The sequence below is a fragment of the Salvelinus namaycush genome, chromosome 10 (genome assembly GCF_016432855.1).
Source record: "Salvelinus namaycush isolate Seneca chromosome 10, SaNama_1.0, whole genome shotgun sequence".
Taxonomy (NCBI): domain Eukaryota; kingdom Metazoa; phylum Chordata; class Actinopteri; order Salmoniformes; family Salmonidae; genus Salvelinus; species Salvelinus namaycush.
In genome coordinates this window covers 38,348,225-38,365,128 of record NC_052316.1, presented here as the reverse complement: position 1 = coordinate 38,365,128, position 16,904 = coordinate 38,348,225, and the positions used below count along the sequence as shown (strand labels likewise).

The 16,904-nt window shown below is 42.9% G+C and overlaps 1 protein-coding gene across 1 annotated transcript in view; it reads right to left on the bottom strand.

Moving 5' to 3' along the window:
* The window catches only part of LOC120055011 (desmocollin-2-like), a 29,302-nt gene extending 12,716 nt beyond the window's left edge, over positions 1-16,586 (bottom strand). Inside the window, exons 1-9 of the mRNA XM_039002842.1 lie at positions 16,322-16,586; positions 13,035-13,125; positions 3,705-3,904; positions 3,270-3,434; positions 2,846-3,001; positions 2,543-2,687; positions 2,301-2,455; positions 1,757-1,891; positions 261-446 (exon numbers count right to left, since the gene is read on the bottom strand). Coding sequence (XP_038858770.1) covers positions 261-446; positions 1,757-1,891; positions 2,301-2,455; positions 2,543-2,687; positions 2,846-3,001; positions 3,270-3,434; positions 3,705-3,904; positions 13,035-13,125; positions 16,322-16,360 — 1,272 coding nt within the window. The 5' untranslated portion in view covers positions 16,361-16,586. The remainder of the gene's footprint in view (positions 1-260; positions 447-1,756; positions 1,892-2,300; positions 2,456-2,542; positions 2,688-2,845; positions 3,002-3,269; positions 3,435-3,704; positions 3,905-13,034; positions 13,126-16,321) is intronic.
* Between the last annotated feature and the right edge of the window lie 318 nt (positions 16,587-16,904).

Genomic DNA, 16,904 nt, shown 5'->3' with positions numbered 1-16,904 from the left:
TCATTCATCTTTTAGTCAGTGTCGCTCTGTCTTTGTCAGTATGTCAGTCTCTCTCTGTAGCAGTCTTTTTATTTGTGTCAGTCAAGTAAAAAGCAAGTGTTGACACACCCAAACGAGATGGACATGTGCTGACTAATGGAATAGTAAAGTTATGAAATCATAGTAGTATACCCATAAAAGTATTTGGAACATATTTCAAGTACGTGACTATCATTGTTTGTGTCAGTGCTTTCGTCTGTGGTTGTTGTTATCTCTGTCACCTTGATGACATAGAGCAGGCCCTCGTTGGTTTCAGGGTCCGTGTCGATCCGGAAATTCCCATTCTCGTTGCCCTGGGTGATGACAAACCTGGCATTCCAGTTTGGAGTCTTCTCCTCATCCTTGTCATCCACAGGAATCCTCAGGACCAGCACGTCTGCTTGGTTCTCCTTTACAGTGGCCTTGTACTGTCAGGCAGAAACAAACTAAATCATTTTGTAAAATAAGTGGATCCCTCGTTTTTTGTTGTCGTTGTTGTTTTTGCCCTTGCCTGGTTATATTTCACCAAATTTTTTATGTATAATGTTTCCTTTTAAGTGCAAATGAATACATTAAATAAATAGCGTCGCCTGAGTATATTTGACTATTTAAGTAGCGTGTCAATAATGACCACTTAGCACCTACCGAAAACACCCTGAGGTGATTTGTTGACTGCATTATTAACACCACATACCTGTTTTGTTTAGACACATATTGACTGAATGGTACGAAAGGTCAAAAGGGTAAAATAGGGCAAAAAGAGGTGTTAAAAAGAGGTCTGCAAAAAGTCCAAATTAAAGGTCTTGTGGACACAGCCTTCCAGATCATCCATTTAATGACCCCAGAAGCACACACACATGACTAAATCACTAACACCTCTGATCGTTTTAATTGAGGATACCAAGGTTATGGTATTTTTATACCACAATATCAGACAATACCACTTCTGTGAAGGATTGCACAACTTGTTAACTTTCCCCAAATTCCCAGGTTTTTTGCTTACTCCCTTTCGATTTCGGGAATCTTTCATCCAGGATTTCTAGAAAATCTGGTAATTTAGGAAACATTTCCAGAATCTTACAACCTTACTATGTGTTATTCTCTTTACATTAAAACACATTTTGCAGGTCTGCTTCCAATCAAAATAATGTGTTAATAATAATACACTCTAAATGGCCTGTCACGCAGAGATTAGCCAGCAGTGTTATTTTCCAACAGCCAATTTAATGTAAATAATTTCCTTTATAGTGCATGACTTTTGACCAGGGCCCATAGGGCACTATGCAGGGAATAGGGTGCTATTTGGAACACAGAACAGTGCTGTCTCATGGCAGAAGGGTTGAGAGGTTAGAATAGGACCTCAGGTTAAAGAACTGGTAACCTGTCCAGGCATTCACTCTCTACAGCTCTGATGTTACCTAAATATCTCAGCATGTTTGAGAAAAGTGAAAATCTATTTAACATTTTCAAATGCTGTAGGCTAATGCATTGTGGCGAGGGGTTGGGATATCAAAATGTAACGTTTTCCACATATTCACTCTATGGCTATTATTTGTGTGCAATATCGTTGAGTTTGCGTCAAAGATGAGTGATTTATTGACAGCATTCCAAATGGCACCCTATTCCCTATATCCCGACGGACTCCGGTCAAAAGTAATGCACTATATAGGGAATAGGGTGCCATTTGGGATGCAAGCCAGAGTTGTCATCTTAAACACAAGTGGGATGAGTGACGTACGGTGGTCTCCCTAAAGGTGGGAGGGTTGTCGTTGATGTCCAGTAGCGTAATGGTGGCCGTAGCAGTGTTAAACAGGCCGTTCTTAGCTCCGTCCATGTCCCGGATCTCCACGGTAACAGCATTGACAACCTGCGTCTGGAAAGACCCAAACACACAGAGAGACATTTCTACTACATATACATTTTAGTCATTTAGCAGACGCTCTTATCGAGAGTGCATACATTTTTTCGTACTGGTCTCTCACAACCCTGGCATTGCAAGCTCAATGCTCTATCAATTGAGCCACAACATTTCCACCACAGAAAACCTCAGTGAAGTATCATCATTCAAGAGTACTCAAGTCTGCTCTGGTTTATACTGGTTTATACCTCAAATTCAGTACACCATTCAGTTAGCTAGAATGTCAGAGACTAACAATCACTTGTTACACAATATTAACATAGCCCAACAATATAATAGGCTAACTCTATCTTACAGTGATGCTGGTCTATTTAGAGGGAAACAGGTGGGTGTTGAATAAGGAAGGAAGCCCTGCCTATGGTACCTCTCTGTCAAGAGTGCTGGTCTTGGCTGTGATCAGCCCACTGTGAGACCCGATGGTGAAGAACTGACCACCAGTCAGAAGGGTGTATCTGATCTTAGTGTGGGGGGTGTCTGCTTCATCCTTATCAGTGGATTTCACTTCTCCTACCTCAGTACCTGGAGAGAGGGATGGAGGGGGAGAGAGAAAGAAAGATCAATATTGTATTTAAACTATCAGACGCACACACACACACACACACTCACCAGGTTTGCACTGCTCTAAAACAGAGAAGGTGAGTGGTCCAAAGAAGGTCGGTGCGTTGTCATTGATATCTTCCACCAGAACAGTGATGTCCAGAGGTCGATCTGTCTCCTTCCCTGACCGCCTGTCAAACACCTGGGCTGTGAACTACACACCACTCATTAAGAACACACATACTGAACACATCTGGTCTGAGGTACAGACAGCAGACAGACAAGATGACCACCGCTATTATCTTGCCTATAATCGTTGTGCGTTCATTTAGACCAACTTTATGGCCTGTACTGAAGGTCTGTCACACTTACCACAAACTTGGGGTACTGTTCCCGGTCAACAGGGTAGTGCACACGCACCATGCCTGTGTCCCGATCCACAGAGAAAAGCTTCTCCGGGGGCATGGTCACCCCTGAACCACTGATTATATAGTACACTGTGAAATTCACTGTTGAATCTGACCCAACCTACAGAGAGGGAGAGAGAGACAAACTTACAGAAATAGCCTAAAATAACACCAGTACAGTTCTAACACACTGACACATAAAACAAGAGCCAAGGAGAGAGGTGAATGATGATAACAAAAGGGGGGAGTTTGAGATTGGAGGAAGGTGATTGAGATGGGGGGGGGGGGGGGATTACAGAAGAGGGATAGGAGAGTAAGACTGATGGGATACATAAGGAAACAGAAGAGAGGATGTGAGGACGGTGATAACGATGAATGCATGTCCTCACCAGTTCTACATCTTTGGGGAAAGGAGGGATGTCCTGCTCTATGATGCTGAAAGGGAGAGGACTCCATCTCCTTTTAGAGCGCCTCAGGACCTCAGACGGACCCTTCGGAACCCCTTTATGCGCGGGCACATTGAAGGGCACCCTCATGGGTACTTGAATATGCTCCTACAAGGACAGTGTCACAGTGATAAGTAAAGATACAAGCAGTCTACTTTCTAAACCTTACCAGAAGACTCACATATCTACTGTAACTCTGTTATTGCATTTCTGTTGTAGAGTGCAGTTTGAGTGGAAGGGTTGGTGGGGAGTACTGGGTGTGTCTTCTGTTTGTGATTCAATACTGCATGTTGCATGTATGATTCATTGCATGATTCAGTAAAGTCATTCAGAAGCATCTCTCTCTCCCTCCCTCCCTCCCTCCCAGGCATTCCTCACCTGTTCAAGGTCTGGGGACAGATGGACCTCCATCCTCCAGCGCCGTCCTCCCCCGTCCCTCCCCCTCACCCAGAAGGACCTGCCCTCCGCTGTAACCGTGGTGACGTCCACCGTGACTATGGTGCCGTCGCTCCGCATGGCGAAGTGGGGGTCACTGGAGGTCAGCCACTGACCCTGTATGTGACACCCTGTCACTGGTACTGGACAACAGAGAACAGACACACACAGAGAGAACACACACTGTTATGTCGATTGAACTATCATTAAAAGTGAAGACATTTTATCAAATCAATTTTCTAGGTGTAATTATTATTATGCGATTTAACTAATCATGTAAACTTTAATTAACTAGGAAGTCGGAGCACCACGGAATGTTTTTAATAGAGTCTCTATTTCCCGAATCGACTCTTCAGATATTTTCATATCTTATCAAGTACAGTCTTCTATTAATCTTTACCTTCCGTTAGTCTCATTCCAAACGTCATAAAATTCTTGGTTATCTGCGCGAACCCTAGCATAAATTATGAATCAGTGATATACAAATTGGTTTAATTATTTATTTACTAAATAACTAATCAAGTCACAGAAATACATGAAAATACACACAATTAGTTAATACATGGGGTATTACATGATACAAAAAAAGTGTCGCTGGCGGACAAAACCGATAGCTGATAACTACACTCATAGAAATTGATAATACCTTACATGAACAACCTTTAATTTGAAAGGAAATTGCAATTTACATATTTACGAATGTATGTCTTGTTGTCTCTCTATGGTAGCCGGTCCATCTGCTGGAGAGAGTCGACAGAAAGCCTCTGGTTTGTCCACCAGAGATCAAAGTTGTAGGTTGTTAGAATGGATACTTCAGAGTATCATTCAGAAATGTTTTTAGAATAGATGTTTCGGCGGTTGTCGGTATTCTCGTTCTAGACTTAATTTCTAGCTGCAGACTAGTAATTATACGTCTAACATTTGCTCTTATTCTGTAGTGATCAATGGTCTCAGAGTTTAACCATTTCCAGCCGTGTAGCCAATGCTCCACGTGATATGGTCTTGTCCTTTGGTAGAGTTGTAGTGCCAACTATTTCAACATGTCGCATCAGCTGCATGTTTTCTAGTCTCATGTCAATTTCGTTAGGTAGTAATGTAGTTCAACCATTTGCAACCTCAGCTTACACTGTGGTTTGCGTGGTCTGGTGTGAATTGCGTCACGAGTGGGTTTTATACACTTCAGAGAAAAGGGCGGTCCATGACACCGACGTAATGTCTATGCTCACGTACGTGTAACTTTATATGAAAAACCCACTCATTTATAAGGTTAACATCACATTACATCTTTCACAAATAGTTTAATGTTTAATCACATACGTTTCACAAAATTTAGATGCAAACCTGATAGCTGGGAGTTATGTGTGTTTCCTGTCCTTCATGGGATCACCAATTGAAACACACTTGTCATAACTGTCCCCTAAGTGTCCACGGAGCATTCCCACATTCTCAAAAGTAGAAATATTGCTTAATTTGGCCAAGAGGTTCTTTGTTCTCTTAGACTCTCTAAATACTGCATGGCAGTTTCTACCAGGTATGTATGACCTGTCGTAAAGTCATAAAACTTGAGAGAAAGAAGAGAAGAGAGAGGACATCGTTACAACACTGTATATATACATAATATGACATTTGTAATGTCTGTATTCTTTTGGCACTTCTGTGAGTGTAATGTTTACTGTTCATTTTTATTGTTTATTTCACTTTTGTATATTATCTACTTCTCTTGCTTTGGCAATGTTAACATATGTTTCCCATGCCAATAAAGCCCTTAAATTGAAATTGAGAGGAGCAGTCATGAGCACATGAGCTTCTGCATTTTTCAGCATGTTCTTAAAAAAGATGGATTTAGAGTTAGAAAAAAGTAAATGTTTTGTGTCAGGGACATATACTGTATGCTACCCTCTACAACATAACCTTAACTCCAAATCAAAACCTACAACCTGATTTTGGACGGAATTACGGAATCACCTGGAAGGTGTACAACTACCAAAGATTATTATTCCAAAGCTATACAGCAAATGCTCTGGATAACAACAGAATGCTGAAAACACCATCCAACCTGGAACTGAGTGAGTAATGTTTAGTCTGAAGCTGTATTTTATTTCTAAAAGCCAAGAAGAAAAATATATTACTTTACTTTATAAGGACTGAATGCAAGAATTAAGGCTGCCAAGCTTGATACAACTTAAATTAGCACTGACATGTCAAGTGAGAGGTGTCAAAGCCCTTTCGCCCAACAATGGCAGGAGAGTCACACAGTCTACTCCAACCAAATGGAGAGGCCTTAGATGCTGCCTCCCGCTGTTCAGAGGTAGTTAAAATACAGTACCCTGTGTATGTAAAGAATGATAAGACACGAAAAGAGCACAAAATGAAGCTCCTTATGGAAAATCAAGAGACACTTTTTGCTGACTATTAAAAAAATGGGAACATCAGCAACCTCATCTTCCACACAGACCATCCCCTGGCATGGCACAGTGCTATATTAACACACTACCCCTCAGTTAACCTCTCTGGCACCAGTGGCACGGTAGCGTCCCACCTCGACAACAACAAGTGAAATTGCAGGGCGCCAAATTCAAAACAACAGAAATCCCAAAATTAAAATTCCTCAAACATACAAGTATTATACACCATTTTAAAGGTAAACTTCTTGTAAATCCAACCACAGTGTCCGATTTCAAAAAGGCTTTACGGCGAAAGCACACCATGTGATTATGTTAGGTCAGCGCCTAGTCACAGAAAACCATACAGCCATTTTCCAACCAAGGAGAGGTGTCACAAAAGTCAGAAATAGCGTTAAAATGAATCGCTTACCTTTGATGATCTTCATCTGGTGGCACTCCCAGGTCTCCATGATAGACAATAAATGTTTGTTTTGTTCGATAATGTCCCTCTTTATGTCCAAAAACCTCCGTTTTGTTGGTGCGTTTAGTTCAGTAATCCAAAGGCACAACAACGCGCGCTCTCAACATCCAGACGAAAAGTCAAAAATAGTACAATAAAAGTTCGTAGAAACATGTCAAACGATGTTTAATATCAATCCTTAGGTTGTTTTTGTCATAAACAGTCAATATTTCAACCGGACAAAAGCTTCGTCAATAGAAAAGGAGAAACAAGAAATGCGCGCTCCCGATCACGCGCTGGACTCATGTCTGGAAATGTCCACTGTCCACTCATTGAAAGTGCTGTATCTCCCTCATTTTTCAGAGTAAAAGCCTGCAACAATGCCTAAAGACTGGCCACATGTAGAGGAAGCCATAGAGATTGTGAAGTCTTTGTATGGTGGATAGGCTTTCAATGGAAAAACAGCCTTTCAAAATAAGAGTACTTCCTGGATGGATTTCCTCAGGTTTTCGCCTGCCATATCAGTTATTTTATACTCACAGACATCATTTTAACAGTTTTGGAAACTTTAGAGTGTTTCCATCCAGATCTACTAATTATATGCATATCCTAGGTTCTGGGCCTGAGTAGCAGGCAGTTTAATTTGGGCACGCTTTTCATCCAAAATTCCAAATGCTGCCACCTACCCTAGTGAAGTTAAGAGAGGGGGGGGGGGGGGGGGGGGGGGTGTTACCGAGGGGTGGAAACTCAGGATACTAGACAATGAGGACTCTGAGTCAGCTAATAATAATCTCTATAAGTCTGGAACAGTATAGGTAAAGGGTAACCCCAAACAGTTTCAGCTGGACTTTCACCTAATCAAATAATTAGCTCAGCAGGAGAAGCTCTACCTTGAGAAAGATACCCCCACCCGAGCGGGTCAGACCTCATTATATAACCCCACAAACGAGCAACCCCAAGCGGAAAGTCAACCTCCCAGCACAGAGTACTACTCCCTCATTGAAATGAAGGATAAATTCACCTAAGTGGAGGTAAGGCAGGTGGAGCTGGAATAGCAGGTGATTACACTCCAGTCAGCACAGACCCAGACAACAGTCCAGCACAACAACACCCCCTTAACCAGACCCGGAGAGCTGGAGGTGGAGAGAGACATATCTACACTCTGAACTGTGGTGAGACAACTTCAACAGGAGAAAAAGCAGGAGCAGGAGAAGAACAGAGCACTAGAGGAAAGGATCAGACTGCTGGAGGAGAGGGTAATTGGGATGGCGTGTGACAGAACAACCAACTAGAGAAGTGGCCACCCCCGCAGAGAAGCCAGCAGAACAGCCCACCTCAGCTCCCGAAAAAAGTCTTGACACCACAGCAGAACAGTCCACCCCAGACCATGATCACAGCGGGACAGACAAATAAAGAACCCCAAGCCCAGGGGATCTCACCCACTCTGAGCAAGCCCCCTGTCAGCCACCCTGATAGTCCTCCTGACAACCCCCCCACACGCACTGAGGACATACACACGACACTGATTGTACTCCCTATGGACTCAAACGGGAAATGTATATACAAGATAAAAAAACATTTTCCCAAACACAGTGTGTCCAAACACCCAGCGCACCCTAGACCTTCTGTCTGAGGACCAACTAGGTTCACCTAGGGACTTAATAATACACACAGGCACAAACGACCTGAGAGCACAGCAGGAAAGGGTGGGCACAGCACTCAAGGGAGTGATTGAAAAAGCTTCTTTTACTTTCCCCAATGCACAAGTGGTTATATCCACCCTGATACCATGAAAATACTTCCACCCTGCTACCATACAGCGGGTAAACAAGTATTTCCCGTGACTGTGCCTCAAAACCAAATGTTTACCTGGCCCACCACTCCTCCCTGGACTTGAACAGCCTTTATGACCAGTTCCACCAATACAAGGCAGCAGTGCCCACCTTCGCCCGGACCCAAAAGGACATCGCTCTCAAACACAGCCCCAATACTTCACACAGGAGCAACAGATCAATTGACACCCCGCCCAGACCAGCGAGACACTCTCCCAGACCTGTGGAACCCCACCCCCCGGACCTACACAGAGGACCAACGCCGAGAGGAGCTACATCCAGAACACAACACCACCAACCACATCCACACCCCCAAGTCAACCATACCCACACCCCATTTAGGCCCCCTCAGATCAGACCTATGCCCACCCTGCCCACCCCATGCACCCCACCCCCACAAAGAGGGCCTCAACATGGATGGCACACATACGCTCAGACCGTGAGCAAGCAAACAGGTCCAACCCCCATTCTTACACTAACCCAAGCCAATGGCATGTACCAGATGCTCAGCCGGCTCTGCTCACACTTACTGGCCTGAGGCCAAACCACACGACCAACAACATTGGACACTTTATGTAACACAAAGCCTTCACTATCTCATCCTGGAATATCCAAGGCCTGAGGTCATCTGCCTTTGGCCAAAAGAGCAGGAACCTGGACTTCATCAAAGAAATCGGAAATACAGACATTGTCATCCTACAGAAAAATGGTAGAGGAGACGGACCCACTGGTTTTCCTCTGACAAATGTCAACTTGGCTTTTTACCAAATTATCGTACGACAGACACACATTCACCCTGCACACCCTAATTGACAAACAAACAAACCAAAACAAAGACAAAATCTTCTCAGGCTTTTTTGAAATCAACAAAGCATTCGACTCAATTTGGCATTAGGGGCTACTATACAAATTGATGGAAAGTGGTGTTGGGGGAAAAAACATACAACATTATAAAATCCATGCACACAGACAAGTGTGCGGTTAAAATAGGCAAAAAAAAACACAGGATTCTTCCCCCAGGGCCGTGGGGTGAGACAGGGATGCAGCTTAAGCCTCACCCTCTTCAACATATATATCAAAGAATTGGCAAGGGCACTTGAACAACCTGCAGCCTTACCTTACAAGAATCTCAAGTCAAATGTCTACTGTTTGCTGATGATCTGGTGCTTTTGTCACCAACCAAGGAGGGGCTACAGCAGCACCTAGATCTTCTGCACAGATTCTGTCAGACCTGGGCCCTGACAGTAAATCTCAGTAAGACCAAAATAATGGTGTTCCAAAAAAGGTCCAGTCGCCAGGACCACAAATACAAATTCCATCTAGACACCGTTGCCCTAGAGCACACAAAAAACGATACATACCTTGGCCTAAACATCAGCGCCACAGGTAACTTCCACAAAGCTGTTAACGATCTGAGAGACAAGGCAAGAAGGGCATTCTATACCATCAAAAGGAACATAAAATTCGACAAACGAATTAGGATCTGGCTAAAAATAATTGAATCAGATATAGAACCCATTGCCCTTCATGGTTGTGAGGTCTGGGGTCCGCTCACCAACCAAGAATTCACAAAATGGGACAAACACCAAATTGAGACTCTGCATGCAGAATTCTGCAAAAATATCCTCCGTGTACAATGTAAAACACCAAATAATGCATGCAGAGCAGGATTAGGCTGATACCCGCTAATGTTCAAAATCCAAAAAAGAGTTAATTTCTACAACCACCTAAAAAGGAAGCAATTCCCAAACCTTCCATAACAAAGCCATCACCTACAGAGAGATGAACCTGGAGAAGAGTCCCCTAAGCAAGCTGGTCCAGGGGCTCTGTTCACAAACACAAACAGACCCCACAGAGCCCCAGGACAGCAACACAATTAGACCCAACCAAATCATGAGAAAACAAAAAGATAATTCTTTCCAACGTGTCAAGTAATTAACAAAAAAAAAACTAGGCAAACTATAATGCTATTTGGCCCTAAACAGAGAGTACACAGTGGCAGAATACCTGACCACTAACTGAGCCAAATTTAAGGAAAGCTTTGACTATGTACAGACACAGTGAGCATTGCCTTGCTATTGAGAAAGGCCGCCGTAGGCAGACCTGGCTCTCAAGAGAAGACAGGCTATGTGCACACTGCCCACAAAATGAGGTGGAAACTGAGCTGCACTTCCTAACCTCCTGCCAAATGAATGACCATATTAGAGACACATATTTCCCTCAGATTACACAGATCCCACAAAGAATTCGAAAACAAACCCGATTTTGATAAACTCCCATATCTACTGGGTGAAATACCACAGTGTGCAATCACAGCAGCAAGATTTGTGACCTGTTGCCACAGGAAAAGGGCAACCAGAGAAGAACAAACACCATTGTAAATACAAGCCATATATGTTTATTTATTTCCCCTTTTGTACATCGTTACAACACTGTATATATACATAATATGACATTTGTAATGTCTTTATTCTTTTGGAACTTCTGTGAGTGTAATGATTACTGTTCCTTTTAATTATTTATTTCCCTTTTGTATATGATCTACTTCACTTGCTTTGGCATTGTTAACATATGTTTCCCATGCAAATAAAGCCCCATGAATTGAATTGGGAGAGAGAGGGGGGGGGGGGGCTATGATCCTCCCCCCAGGGCACATCGTGACAGTTGACACACTGGGCAACACACACACACACACAGTCAGAACAAAACACAGAACTTTGGACAGAACACTCAAGCTCGTATTCACAAATAGTTTCAGAGTAGAAGTGCTGATCTAGGATCAGGTCTTCTCTATCCATATAAACTTATTCAGTATGATCTAAAAGGGAAATCTGATCCTATATCCTACTCTGAAACTCTTTGTGAATACGGGCCACGGTAACTACAGGCAGTGAGGCAGACATAACTCACACACACATAAAACACTGTCACTAACTAAACTCGTACCCCTTTTTCAGGACCCTGTCTTTCAAAGATAATTCGTAAAAATCCAAATAACTTCACAGATCTTCATTGTAAAGGGTTTAAACACTGTTTCCCATGCTTTTCAATGAACCATAAACAATTAATGAACATGCACATGTGGAACGGTCGTTAAGACACTAACAGCTTACAGACGGTAGGCAATTAAGGGCACAGTTATGAAAACTTAGGACACTAAAGAGGCCTTTCTACCGACTCTGAAAAACACCAAAAGAAAGATGCCCAGGGTCCCTGCTCATCTGCGTGAACGTGCTTTAGGCATACTGCAAAGAGGCATGAGGACTGCAGATGTGGCCAGGGCAATAAATTGCAATGTCCGTACTGTGAGACGCCTAAGACAGTGCTACAGGGAGACAGGACGAACAGCTGATCGTCCTCGGAGTGGCAGACCACGTGTAACAACACCTGCACTGGATCGGTACATCCGAACATCACACTTGCGGAACAGGTACAGGATGGCAACAACAACTGCCTGAGTTACACAAAGGAAGGCACAATCCATCCATCAGTGCTCAGACTGTCCGCAATAGGCTGAGTGAGGGGTGGCAGGTAGCCTAGTGGTTAGAGCGTTGGACTAGTAACCAAAAGGTTGCAAGCTCAAATCCCTGAACTGACAAGGTAAAAAGCTGTTGTTCTGCCCCTGAACAAGGCAGTTAACCCACTGTTCCTAGGCTGTCATTGTAAATAAGAATTTGTTCTTAACTGATTTGCCTAGTTAAATAAATGTAAAATAAAAAAATAATAAAAAGAGACCAGACATCACTGGCAACAACGCCCCCTATGGGCACAAACCCATTGACGCTGGACCAGACAGTACTGGCAAAATGTGCTCTTCACTTAAGTCGTGGTTTTGTCTCACCAGGGGTGATGGTCAGATTTGCGTTTATCGTCAAAGGAATGAGCGTTACACCGAGGCCTGTACTCTGGAGCGAGATCGATTTGGAGGTGGAGTGTCCGTCATAGCATCATCCTACTGAGCTTGTTGTCATTGAAGGCAATCTCAACGCTGTGCGTTACAGGGAGACATCCTCCTCCCTCATGTGGTACCCTTCCTGCAGGCTCATCCTGACATGACCCTCCAGCATGACAATGCCACCAGCTATACTGCTCGTTCTGCGCGTGATTTCCTGCAAGACAGGAATGCCAGTGTTCTGCCGTGGCCAGTGAAGAGCCCGGATCTCAAACCCATTGAGCATGTCTGGGACCTGTTGGATCGGAGGGTGAGGGCTAGGGACATTACCTCCAAAAATGTCTGGGAACTTGCAGGTGCCTTGGTGGAAAAGTGGGGTAACATCTTACAGCAAGAACTGGTGCAGTCCATGAGGAGGAGATGCACCGCAGTACTTAATGCAGCTGGTGGCTACACCAGATACTGACTGTTACTTTTGATTTTGACCCTCCCTTTGTTCAGAGACATTATTCAATTTCTGTTAGTCACATGTCTGTGGAACTTGTTCAGTTTATGTCTCAGTTGTTGAATCTTGTTATGTTCATACAAATATTTACACATGTTAAGTTTGCTGAAAATAAACACAGTTGACAGTGAGAGGACATTTATTTTTTGGAGTTTACATTGACTAGGCTACACACAGATAGGTAGGTGTTATAGGCCTACCTTGAGAGATGACATAGCCAGGCCTGACCTCCACTGGGACCTGGGCTTGGATGGAATGAGGAACACAGCACTCAACAGACTGAGCTATGATCTGAGAGAGAACAGAGAGAACAGGGTTTACGTGTGTCTTTCATCCTGTCTTTGTCACTCTCCTCCTACAGTCCATATTTTCAATTCTTTATTGGCAGTGATGCATTAACCCCCAAATCCATTTCTGCTATCTGCCAACTCCTTGTCACGAGAGCAGACAGACTGGCTACAGATGCATGTCTTCTAACACTAACCTTTAAGATATAATCCTTAATTAAAACAATAACAAAGCAGGCACCTTGCCTCTGTTTTCCTAAATAGATTAGGGATTGGCCGGGAGAAATGTAACCACTCAAATTCAGACAGATCTATGGATGCATGGACTGACCATACAATTATAGTTTTAACCATGCATCAGGGCTGGGAATAGCCAGGGAACTCACGATACGATATTATCACAATACGCAGGTGCCGATACGATATGTATTGCTCATTGTACACAGTGTACAAAACAGTAGGAACACCTGCTCTTTCCATAACATAGACTGACCAGATGAATCTAGGTGAAAGCTATGATCCCTTATTGATGTCACTCATGGCAGATGAAAGGGAAAAGACAGGTTAAAGAAGGATTTTTAAGCCTTGAGATATTGATTGTGTACTTGTGCCATTCAGAGGTTGAATGGGCAAGACAAAAGATTTAAGTGTGTAAAGAACTGCAATGCTGCTGAGTTTCATGCTGAACAGTTTCCCGTGTTTATTAACAATGGTCCACCACCCAAAAGACATCCAGCCAACTTGACACACCTGTGGGAAGCATTGGCGTCAACATGGGCCACCATCCCTGTGGAAAGCTTTTGACACCTTGTAGAGTCCATGCCCTGATGAATTGAGGCTGTTCCAAGACCAAAAGGGGTGCAACTCAATATTTGTTTTTGTAATGTTTTGTACACTCAGTGTATGTCTACTGCAGAGAGACAAGTGAGACCCATAATACAAATTTGTATTGATCAGTCATGGAAATATAAGTGCTGAAAACTTGTTGGCTCACTATTTAAAAAGCTATAGGATGAAAAATACTTCCGTTTTGGCATAGATACATCCGACTAGCGCTTGCTAATGCTACCAAGCCAAAACATAATAATCTACAAATCTATATTTGGAGTCAAAGTATCAATATAATATCATCCCAAATAATATTTTGATATGTAACTGTATCAATTTCTTCCCCATCACTAGTTTTGAGGCTGTACAGTGTTTGTTCACATTTATGTTGTTTACAAACATTGAAGTAAAATAAGCTTATATTTTGGATTCTGATGGGGTATGACAGTTGAACTTAGCTCATGAGGCATTTATCTATATTCTTCAAGAATCAAAGGGTATATTTCCCTCAAACGCAACTCTGGACCTCGAAACCAGTTCCACTGCGTTTATTGTTCCCCTCTAATCAGGGACTGTTTTATAACTGGAACAACAGGTGGGTGCAATTAATTATAAGGTAGAACAGAAAACCAGCAGGCTCCGGACCTTGTAGGGTAAGAGTTGAATACCCCTGTTATATACCATTTATTTATAAGTCCAAAAATGGATGTAGAAACTAGGGATTCTAGCTTCACTGAAAATACCTAACCTTTAGAGTGGCAGGTAGGCTAGTGGTTAGAGCTCTGGGTCAGTTACCGAAAGGTTACAAGATCAAATCCCACAGCTGACAAGGTAAAAATCTGTCGTTCTGAACAAGGCAGTTAACCCATTGTTCCTAGGCTGTTATTGTAAATAAGAATTTGTTCTTAACTGACTTGCCTAGTTTAAAAAAATTATTAACCAATCAAATGTATTTATAAAGCCCTTTTTACATCAGCAGCTATGCAGAAACCCAGCCTAAAACCCCAAACAAAGCAGATGTAGAAGCACTGTGGCTAGGAAAAAGACACTCATGTTGGACAGATCAGTTTTCCAATCACACTCTGTTCACATCATTGAAATGTGTTTGAACTAATAAGCCTATAGTAATACTACTGCTGAAGAGTGCCTGACTAATTCTAGCAAGTGTGAGGAAACCAGTAGACGTGTGAATAACATACAATGATAAATGTAGCCCGAGTCAAAGGCAATACTACATATTCAAGTTTCATCTTCAATGTGAGATTGGTACATCAATTTTTTTTCTCACATCAACTGTTTATCAAAACAAGTGGTGAGGTGACTGCTTTGTTTTTTTAATCCCAGATTGGGATATGGGTTATTTTAAGCAATATTTCTAATATAGGTCTCTGAAACTGTATAAGATGTTTTGGTGGGTCATTGTTGAGAAATGAGTAAGTAGGCCTAATGCTGTTTGTATGAAGCCCCCAAATGACCTTATTATTTTCCTATATGGAGTAGCCTGGTCATTATGGCTCAAAACAATATGTCAACATGGGCCGCCACTCACTTGGCTATTTGAAAATAGTTTAGCTTTACAGGAGTTTATCAAAAAAGTCTTATCTGGATTCTGCTTTCCCAGGCCTTCGTTTCATTTATAACCCGTAGTGCCTTCGATAATCATTAACCCCATTCGCAGCGAGAGTGCTGTATCAGTGAAATGTAGAACTAATGAATGCATTTGCAAAAGATCTACCCAGGCCTACTCAGTTTGACAAATAAGTAGCCTATAGCCTAAACACACGTCAGAGAAAGATACTAGGACAGGAGACTAGAGAACACGGATCATGCTCATTTTATACACAGTTTCAGCTCAACAACATACGTCTGTCATTTCTGTGCTAAATTCCACAACGATTTGCTTACGAAACTTCTGCATGAGATAAGCGCAGTGGTCAGACATTGAGGACTGGACTGCCCACCTACTTTTAAAGCTGAACTTAAGTCCCTCAACACTTTTATCAGGGAAAATACCGAAAATACCGAAAAAAACGGATCCCTAGGTTTTGGCCTTTCTAGGGAGTTTTTCCTAGCCAGCGTGCTTCTACACCTGCATTGCTTGCTGTTTGGGGTTTTAGGCTGGGTTTCTGTACAGCACTTCGAGATATTAGCTGATGTACGAAGGGCTATATAAAATAAACTTGATTGATTGAATACCTTTCCACTGGGCACAGACGTCAATTCAACGTCTATTCCATTGAAATGACGTGGAAACAAAATTGATTCAACCAGTGTGTGCCTTGTGTGTTAAATTGTCTACATCAGAGCTATTCTCCAAGACAGCTATTGCAACTTTCAAGACAAAAGTATTGTTTGCGGTTTCCGTCACTTACCACAGTGAGCAGGCTGACGCAAAAGACGCCCGGGGCCATGGCGCGGCGGGATGAATAAACAGAAGTCTGGAGAATCGCGCCCTACGTAAAATGACTGAAGTCGTTCGGTGAAGTCCCGGGTGCAGCGAGGGATGGGTGAGGTTTTGGCTCTAGAGCCTTTGTAATTATTTTAGCTCACACATTAATTCCAAGGGTGTGTCGGGAAGAATTGAGACTGAGAGAGACAGGCTGTGAGGGGGTACGGAGTCCGCTCTGGGGTTGGCCGTAACGATCACCACCTACAGGTTTACCGGGAGGGACTGTCCCGCCTCCTGTCCTGTCTTATCTCGGGTCTGGACTCCACCCACGCCAAACCTTCCCAACTGTGTGTGTTTTACTGTCTATGTTGACTATAAGTGTTTATCTAAGTTATTATCCAACATTTCAAAATGTGCTATTGTAATAAAAGTGTCACCCTGTATATTAGGCCTATGTTTTTAATGGATTCATAGTGAGTCATTGACCAAACCAACCAAAAAGGAACCAGAGGCTTCAGTGTAGACCAGAGGTGTGATTTTATCTCTTTGCAGGTAAGAAGTCTGAC